The following is a 10,000-nucleotide window of genomic DNA, read 5'->3' on the forward strand; positions in this document are numbered from 1 at the left end:
GTGTGTGTGTGTGTGTGTGTGCCCCTATGGATCTTTATTAGTTGATTCGTTCATAGAAAAGATGGGATGATTAGGCCTCGTTACAGATAAGGAGGATAAAAAGAAGAGAAAGAAAAGGAGGAGGAGGAGGAGGAGGAGGAGGAGGAGAACGAATAAGAGGTAAAGAGATAAATTGTGAAGGGAACTTAAAAAGTGGCAATACTTTAATTTACTTGACTGTGTGTGTGTGTGTGTGTGTGTGTGTGTGTGTGTGTGTGTGTGTGTGTGTGTGTGTGTGTGTGTGTGTGTGTGTGTGTGTTCTTTGTAAATTCTTTTCCCATTGTATCAATTGACAATTCATGGACATCCGGAATAGCGATAGAGATAATAATACGGCGTGTTATCATATTATATCACCATAAAAGTGGTCAGTACACAGGGCAAGGCTACGCTACGGAAAGCCACTGTGCGTTTGTTTAGTTGTGTTTATCTGTATGCGATTTTACAAGACTGTCCTGTCTCTGAATATACAGCTGTCATATTATTTTCTTTAAAGTGGTGTATATTGTTCACAGACACGACTTCCTTTGATAATGCACTATATTTAATTTACTCGGTGGTACAGTGTTAGGCAGAAAGTAGTAGTTTACCTGCCCGTTTCTCAATGGTAAGCACAGAACGAGTGATTGCCTGCTTGTTTCACCTCCTTCCTTCGGTCCTCCTTGACTATTATCAATAGACCTAGACACCTGAGTCACGGTGAGGAGCAGAGGGCGAGGCTCAGAGGAGGGAAGATGACGCACAAACTTTGCTAAGTAATCCTGAAAGGCGGAGGATGTATCACAACTCACAAATGTTGTCACCTCAGAAGCAGCAGGGTTGTCCGAGACATTCATGTTTTGGGTACAATTTAAGAATCAAAACTATGTACATGCATGAAAGCTGTTTGTATACTGTGTGAGAAATAGAGCTCATGTGGTGTTCTGGAGGCAGGATGGGAGGCGGCCAGCGTGACGCGGGGAAGCTCAATGACAATCTTGCAGCGCTCCCTCTCCCCTCTATGGCCAGTATTCAGAGACGCTTTGCCCTCTCACCACGACTATTTTCAAAGGCCACAGAGATGATGAGCCGGGTTCTCAGGACTGTTTCTCATTTTAATAATGCAGAAACGTTGTTAATCTGTCACCGTAAAGACACCCTTTAAAACCCATGTAACTTCAACTAGAGCCTTTTGAAAATAGTGGGGGTGCGGCGCAGAAATGTTTCAGAGTATGGTCCTATGAGTCTGTAGTTGATGAATTATCACCTTCCTAGGAATGTTCCCTCCTACTGAAAAGATCTTAAAATATACGAAATTTGCCAGGCCTTGTAAAGTTCAGCTTTGCTGCAGTCACTGTTGTTTTGCTCTACCATGTATTTTTCAGGGGAGAGATGGCCGGAGGTTGGAATATAATATTCGCAGTCATGACCCCCGAGTGATCAAATATAATGAAGTCATATGTTGTTATCAGGAGTGTTCTGTACCCGTAACAACAGCGGTTTACTGCCTGCTTCTGGCATTTGCAGTTGTTACTCATTTCATTCTTCCCTCGTATAAGTGATGTTCATTAGATCGTGTGAAGGAAACACTCGTTCTTGCAACCTGCGTGTACTGTACGTGATGTAGTGACTTCTTTTTATCTTCATTGTAATTTTTCTCTTATGAAAACCAGTTACTAATCTTGATAGCATGGCAGCACACACACACACACACACACACACACACACACACACACACACACACACACACACACACACACATCTTAGTAGTACGCTGGGCTGACAACAGAGAAGGCCTGGGTTGAGTGCCGGAGCGGAGAGACAGACGGGCCAGCCTCCTGATTAATGTACAGCACGTGTTCACCAGTAGCAAGTAAGAGCGGGGTGTCAGTAAGTTGTGACCTTGCTGTCCTGGTGTGTGCGTGGGCTCAGCCTCACCCAAAGATCAGTTACCATAGGCTCTGAATTCTTGTTACGTCTGGAGACTGGCAGACGATCTGGTGTGAACAACCTGCATGCACACACACACACACACATACACACACACACACACACACACACACACACACACACACACACACACACACACACACACACACACACACACACACACACACACACACACACACACACACACACACACACACACACACACACTGTACGTACGCATATTATTATTATTATTATTATTATTATTATTATTATTATTATTATTATTATTATTATTATTATTATTATCATTATCATTATTATCATTGTTATTATTATTATTATTATAATTATTATTATTATTATTATTATCATTATTATTATTATTATTATTATTATTATTATTATTATTATTATTATTATTATTATTATTATTATCATTATTATCATTGTTATTATTATTATTATCATTATTATTATTATTATTATTATTATTATTATTATTATTATTATTGTTATTATTGTTGTTGTTGTTGTCATTATTATTATTATACCTGCGGTTGAATTAAAACGACAGGTCTCTCTCTCTCTCTCTCTCTCTCTCTCTCTCTCTCTCTCTCTCTCTCTCTCTCTCTCTCTCTCTCTCTCTCTCTCTCTCTCTCTCTCCACCCACACACCCACACACCTAAGCGGTAAACATTCATGTAATAAGCTGACTCACGCATCGCCACTATTGACAGCACATGATGATGGAACGGACAAGTCACCGTCCTGTCTTGCTTCCCCAGATGGTGCGGGCGAGGGCGTGGTGGGCGGCGTGGTGGGCGGCGTCGCTCTGGGTGGCAGCTGGCAGTCCGGTTTCCAGTGGACGGGACAGACTGCTCTATATCATGATGGATGGGTATATATTGTGTCATCTGGTGTGGCGACTGCTTTGGTGTTAGGTGCCGGATTTCTGGAGTATGTTAGGAACTGTAATTACGTGGCTGAAAGTTGCATGACCTTTTTTATTATTTCATGTTCGTGCCATCTTACTCACAGACGTGGCTGTCTGCAACACAAGCACGTAACTGCCTCGACGCTCATACGTGACTTCCCGCAATACAAAGACGTGACTGCCTCAACACTCACACGTTACTGCGTTAACATTTACACGTGACTGCCTGCAACACTTCACAAGTGACTGCCTGCAACACAAACACGTGACTGCCTGCAACACAGACGCGTCACCTCCACCGCTGTCTACTGCTTTATTATTTGCATTATTTTATATGTAGATTAACTGATGTGTTAAATGCAATTTGTATTGTGTGTTGTTTCTTCTTCAGCATATACGAGTTCACAGCAAGGCAAAAACCTCTGTTCATAGTCAAGAAAACTTCCATCAGGACATCTGTATATTAAGTGACTGTGTATCGATCTATTTTTGTCGTTCTTTCGTCCATTTATTTATCCTTTGTCTAATTCCCTGACCAGACTGAGGTGGGATTACGTGGACCAGCAGGATGCGAGCGTGTTGCCTGGATTCAACAGGATTCTGAGTGAAGGAGTGCGGGCCAAATGGACCAACCCACTTTTCCCGAGCATCTCCTACCCCACCTGGACCACCCTCTCCACGGGACTGCACGCTGAATCTCACAACATCGTCGGCAATTACTTCCACGACGCTACCAATGGGGACGACTTCTCCCTTTTCGATGCCGATGCTACTGGCAAGCCCAAGGTGAGAGTTGTCATGTCTTCACTCCCTTCCCTCATGTAATCTGATGATTTCTTGCAACTTCCCTTGTTTGCTTATGTTCTGATGCTCTCATGTTTTCTTTCAGCTTCCCTTGTTTTTTTTTACGTTCTGATGCTCGTACTAATTGCAGGGACCACCTTGTCTTGAAACTCCCATAACTCAAACCTAAATGGAAAAGATTCAGGTTGTAGAGGAAAGTTTGTAGTACGGACTTGGAATTGGTTCTCAGAGTGCTAGATGGATGGAATATACTCAGTAATCAGGTTATAAGTGCTGAGTTATTAGACAGATTTATGCATGAGGATGATAGGTGGAAATCAGTAGGTATATACGAGTATATGTTTCATACAGGGACTGCCATGTGTAGACCTGATAGCTTCCTGCAGCTTCCCTTATTTCCTTATGTTCTTAATAGAGGTTCTGTAAAGGTTCTGTTTTCTGCGACAGTGGTGGACAGCCGAGCCTATCTGGACCACGGCAGAGAAGAGCGGCCTGCGCACGGCCCAGTACCTATGGTCCCGCTGTGACGTCCCCATCGACGGCATCACCACTGAATTTTGTGAACATTTTGTCAAGATCCCCGGCAAAGAAATTTTTGAAGCCAACATTCAGAAAGCGCTGCAGAAATTCGACGAGGGATTCGATTTTGTGCAAGTGAGTTATTCCTGAAGTTGTACACGTTTAGTTCATATAGTACACTACAGTGCGATAATGTATACGAGTATAGCCTTGTAGCCTTGTAGAGTGTAGCTGTGTTGCGTCGAATGTGTAGAGCAAACGTGTAGAAATGTGTGTGTGTGTGTGTGTGTGTGTGGCTGAGTGGGTGGTTGTTTTATCAGTTATCTTTCCAATCTGTAATTTATTCATCTCTCTCTCTCTCTCCTCTCTCTCTCTCTCTCTCTCTCTCTCTCTCTCTCTCTCTCTCTCTCTCTCTCTCTCTCTCTCTCTCTCTCTCTCTCGTGTCTGTGTGAGTGTGTGCTTCACTGTACGTTCACTGTAAGGCCCCGGGTCGCCTCACAGGTGTACACGGAACACACGGACAACACGGGCCACAAGTTCGGGCCGGACTCGGAGGACCTGCGCCAGGCGATGCGGGACTTGGATGATGTACTGATGCAGCTCATGGCCGGCCTGGAAGAGAGGGGACTGCTGAACCGTGGTATGTGTGTGTGTGTGTGTGTGTGTGTGTGTGTGTGTGTGTGTGTGTGTGTGTGTATGTTTTCTGGTTCAGCAACACAGCCACTGTGGAAAGAGACCAGTGACTGATATTTATGTAGAGGCCACTCACACGCTGCACACCAGGACAGCGAGGCGACAGTCCCTCAGCTCACATCCCGTGCCCGTATTTTTACATGTTAAGAGGCTCGCCCCTCTGCCTCGCTGCTCCCAGGGACTCAATCCAACCCTCCTTGATTGTGAACTTAGGCTGCTAACCACGACACTACACAGGCCTTCTAGTTTAACCTTACTTCAACCAAGGTGTTATACCATCAATGAAAAACGAAAAACATTAATGCAAAACTCACCCCCGATAACGTACACACTCATTCCTATAGCTTTTGGAACAGAAGAGGGTTTCAAAATGCGGGCTCATCCATAAGTGACTCAGAAATACTCAAAGATCATGATGATAGTGACAAGGAACACGATAACAATCTTAGTGACAGCCAGTTTTTGTTGTGTCACAGTGAACATCGTGATCGTGAGCGACCACGGAATGACCACCACGGATCCGTCAGTCACCGAGACACATGAAATAGACGACTACCTGGACACTGACCTTGTAGAGAACTTGGCTGATAGGGGCGCCTTTATGAACATCAAGGTGATTGCAGGCAACGTGGATACGGTAAGTGTGTGTGTGTGTGTGTGTGTGTGTGTGTGTGTGTGTGTGTGTGTGTGTGTGTGTGTGTGTGTGTGTGTGTGTTTGTAATGCTACGTAGCAGTAGCAGCAACAGCTAATAATTCTACTCTGGATAATTCAGGGTTCGTTCCTCCTTCTCCACGTTCTGTTTATTTCATGTCTCCTATTAAGATTCTTCATGATGATGTTTACCATGCCCTTGCTGGCCTTAACCTTCGGAATGCTTATGGACCTGATGGAGTCCCTCCTGTTATTTTCTGTAACTGTGCCTCCATGCTCACACCTTGCCTGGTCAAACGCCTCCAACTGTGTCAACATCCAGCTTTCCTTCCTGTTGGAAATTTGCTTACATTGAGGCTGTTCCTAAAAAGACAGTGACGGTCTAATCCTTCAAACAACTGACCCATTGTTTTGACTTCGTTTTTCTAAAGTTTTCTATCGACCCTTAATGGAAATATTCCTAAGCGTTCACTTTATAACCTTATATCTGATCGCCAGTAAGGGTTACGTCATGGCTGCTCTACTGGTGGTCTTCTGGTCTTCCTAAGTAAACGTTTATGCCTTTCCAGGTGTTCGACCAAGTGTCACAGATCCCCGGCGTGATGGCATACAAACACGCTGATATACCTGACCGCTACCACTTCAAAGATAGTCCTTACATCTACGACATCATCCTAGTCGCTAAGAAAGGTAAGTCCTCCTCATCCTCATCCTCATCCTACTCTTCTTCTTCCTCTTCCTCCTCATCAATACCACCACCACCACCACCACCACCACCACCACCACCACCACCAACACCACCACCCTCTATGTGTCTGCTGCAGGAAAAAAGGAGGTGAGCCATGCATCTCGTCACGCTGGCTTGGATTGTCTTGGTGGAGTTGCCTGCCAATTTTTTTTTTTTTTTTCTTATGGACACGTAAGGAGCCAGAAGTGGTTATGGTTTGCTTTCCTGCTCCAATTATATTTTTGGTCTGAATGGCACTCGATGCCTTCCCATCATGTGGTGTGTTGGTGCCTTCTGAAGACATCAAGGACCTTCATCTCAAGCCTAGCCGTGGAGAGAGGCGGGGTTGAGTCCAGGCTGCTCTTTACTCTGGGTAGTCACGTCACCTAGGCAGGCTTTGAGATTTTCTGGAGTTGGGGAAAAGAGTTAAAATTCCTTTCCTCGGCATTGGTTTTCCATTAAGTTCCAATTCACAGTGCAGGGAAACCAGTCAGCGGTGGTGGGGTGTGACACTCTCTCGCTATCACTGTGCATATGTCACTAATTATAGTCTTTTGTTGCTTTGCCCCTTCTGTCTGTCTGTCTTTTTTTCCTTCATTCTATCTTTCTTTCTTTTATTTTGTTGTTATCGATTTATTGTTTTTCACCTCCTTTTTTCCTCCACCGTCGTTGTGAGCCACGCCGTCACTCATTGGTCCTACCCCCGCAGGGCACTACATCATGGCCTCTCGCTCCGACAAGCAGCTGCCGCGTCGCTCTGGCAGTTACGTGTCCGTCGGTGGTCACGGCTACGACCCCGATGACATGAACATGAAGGGAATCTTCTTTGCCAGAGGACCAGGTGGGTGTTGAGTATTGTTGTTGTCGTTGTTGTTATTGTTGTTCTTTTTGTTGTTGTTCTATTTCATTTATTTATTTTCTTTATTACGTAAGGTAGGTGTGTCATAAGATTCCTCGCAAGGGTTATGGAGAGAAGAAATCTCTGTGAATGTAAAGAAAGGCTCAATGAATGACATAATCCTGCCAACATTTATTTATGCATCACAGTCAGAGGGTGTGATGTAGAAATTATTTGTCTAGGAGTGGCATGATGGGAGGATGGGAACAAAGATGTGTTTAAGAGATGCTGTGGGGACAAAGAGGTTTATTGAAGATCTTTATCAAACTTCCTTTGATGAGAACACCTGTGGGAGTGGAGTGAGGTGAGGAATGGTGGAATGGGTGAAAAGGAGTAGACTGTACTGAGATGGTATGGCCATGTTGAGATGACAAAGAGAGATGAGAATGTAAAGGAAGTGCATGTGAGTGAAGGTAAGGGTCCTAATAGGAGAAGAAGGACATTTGGAAGGTGGAAGGACAGGGTAAAGAAGTAAGTGGATGGGTGTGAAAGAAGTGCCGGTGGAGGCTCAGCGCCTCGACAATCAAGGAGGGAGGGAGAGGGAGACGTGACCGTTCCTTTGGGGGGATACTTCCGGAAGGAGCGAGGGGTCAAAGACAGATAAATAGATAAATAGATTATCATTATTATTATCATTAATATTATTATTATTATTATTATTATTATTATTATTATTATTATTAATGTTGTTATCATTATATAATGTTATCATCACCATCGCTGTTAACAATATCATAGTCATTATGCATTTAACGTCTGCAGCGTTCGATTGCGGATCCGTAGTGGAGCCGATACACGTGGTGGATGTGTACCAAGTGCTGACTCACGTGCTGCACCTCACCCCGCTGCCCCACAACGGCACCTGGAGCCACGTGGAGCCCATCTTCAGGACCTACGACTCTGTGTGCAGTGGCGCCGCCCGCTGCCTCATTTCGGTCCCCTCGGCACTGCTGCTTGCACTGGCACTGGTGGCCCGCCAACTGATGACAAATTAATTGACCAGCGCATAAAAGAAATTCCATCCTCTCTCTCTCTCTCTCTCTCTCTCTCTCTCTCTCTCTCTCTCTCTCTCTCTCTCTCTCTCTCTCTCTCTCTCTCTCCGTTAGTAGCGTTAGTCTAGTAAATTCTTCCCATTCCAGTCTTTACTGTGAAATTTCTATGTACACGTTTCCTGCAAGGCACGTACATGGCGATCTCTTCTAACGGTTTCCTGTTTCGGTCGTGATGGACGGAGAGTCTTATTCTATCACAGCCCTGTTCTTTCACGCGTAGTCTACTAGTGTGAGTGAATAAGTTGACAGATACCCTCTTTATAAATCAATATCGTAGATCTCTCTCTCTCTCTCTCTCTCTCTCTCTCTCTCTCTCTCTCTCTCTCTCTCTCTCTCTCTCTCTCTCACACACACACACACACACACACACACAATTCAACTGTTGCTCCTAGAAAGTAGGATAAATGCAAATGCCAATTTAGTTGTAAGGATGTTTTGATACTGCTCTTTTAAAATAGTTCAAGTCGTGGGGTGAGTAAAACAGAGAGACAGAGTTCAAAAGTTCATTAGTGAAAGGGATGAAAGAGTGAAGACAGTGGTTGCCTCTAGTATCAGTAAGGTAGATGAAGCATAATTCAGACAGAGTAGAATGTTTCATGTAGAGAGGTCACGGAAGGATGGAAGCATGCAGTTAGCACCTTTGGAAGAGAATTAACCACGAAAACAACGGTATATAATAGGGAGAAATGAAGCATTGTTGTGATTAGAGATTCAAGACAATTGGAAAGGGAAGTTGATTTGACAAAAAGTTCTAGGACTCCACACTGTTTACTGAAGCTGTGTGAGTGAAACTTCCCCAAATATTAGAGCCGTACTCCATACAAGGATGGACAAAACCGCTGTGTAGAGCAAGAAACTGAGAAGAAAATTTGAGAGAAACGACACAAAACAGCTACGTTCATGCAAACTGCTTTAGTAAGAGATGACGTGATATTTTTTTTAGAGGACAACCCAAGCATGTTCAGTGAAGGAGAGGGGAAGAGCTGAATGCCACTGAAGGAGAGGGGACAGTGGTGTGGAAGGCTGCGTAGAGGGAGTTGATGAAGGAATTGAGTGTCTGAGGCAGTGAACAATGCAAGGTTCGTTCTGTCTCATTCGGTAATAGTGGCACCCAATAAGCCAGCAGATGCCTAACAACGCCAGATGCATTAATTCAGCACTGCGGACAACTCTATAATAATGCAAATAGCTTTCTATAACTCTGATGAAAACATGTAACCTTAGAAATATAATTATGAAATAAAGTAGAGAATAGAAGCTAAGATATAAATGTTGGTATGAAAATAAATATGGTGAGTGATATGTCGTCTGGATTTCGGGACATTTCTATATAAAAAGTTATACTCAATACGAAAAAAAAAAAAGATTATGCATCACGTGATGTACAAGAATCGTTGCCTTGAGTTTGCACTACCGGATGTAAACAAACCCGCCAGTCTTGTGGCACGTGAACCGGCTAGACAGTTCAGTACCTGTGTCCACCACCGCCTCAACACATCACCGTGGACTCCTGTGGTGTATAATTAGGAATACTTCACAGTCAGCTGCCGCGATGGATCAATATCAAAATGAAGCATTAATAGCCGAATTATGTTTTGTAAACGAAATCGAAGAAAACAACAGTGCAGTGACCAGCAGATTACATTTTAATCACTGCAAACATGGTGGCGCCATTTTGGTGGCGTCGTATGAAGGGGTCCCAGTACTGTGTATGTTTGTTTCACTGTGTTACATGAAGCATTGTCATCTCAGGGAATCGTGGAAAGTGTTT

General features: G+C 44.0%; 1 protein-coding gene across 3 annotated transcripts in view; it reads left to right on the forward strand.

Moving 5' to 3' along the window:
• The window catches only part of LOC135089616 (glycerophosphocholine cholinephosphodiesterase ENPP6-like), a 17,140-nt gene that overhangs the window by 4,213 nt on the left and 2,927 nt on the right, over positions 1-10,000 (forward strand). For 2 of the 3 annotated variants that reach the window (XR_010261561.1, XM_063985442.1), the window contains exons 2-9: positions 2,736-2,848; positions 3,424-3,670; positions 4,136-4,342; positions 4,709-4,847; positions 5,377-5,537; positions 6,122-6,242; positions 6,989-7,120; positions 7,940-10,000. The exon at positions 7,940-10,000 is cut by the window's right edge. Coding sequence is in view for 2 of the 3 variants with exons in the window: in XM_063985442.1 (XP_063841512.1) it covers positions 2,736-2,848; positions 3,424-3,670; positions 4,136-4,342; positions 4,709-4,847; positions 5,377-5,537; positions 6,122-6,242; positions 6,989-7,120; positions 7,940-8,172 (1,353 nt within the window). In the remaining variant the exon portion in view is untranslated. Of the gene's footprint in view, positions 1-1,745; positions 1,892-2,735; positions 2,849-3,423; positions 3,671-4,135; positions 4,343-4,708; positions 4,848-5,376; positions 5,538-6,121; positions 6,243-6,988; positions 7,121-7,939 lie in introns of those variants that run through there. The other variant, XM_063985443.1, reaches the window with a different exon arrangement.

This window comes from Scylla paramamosain, chromosome 33, assembly GCF_035594125.1.
Source record: "Scylla paramamosain isolate STU-SP2022 chromosome 33, ASM3559412v1, whole genome shotgun sequence".
Taxonomy (NCBI): Eukaryota; Metazoa; Arthropoda; class Malacostraca; order Decapoda; family Portunidae; genus Scylla; species Scylla paramamosain.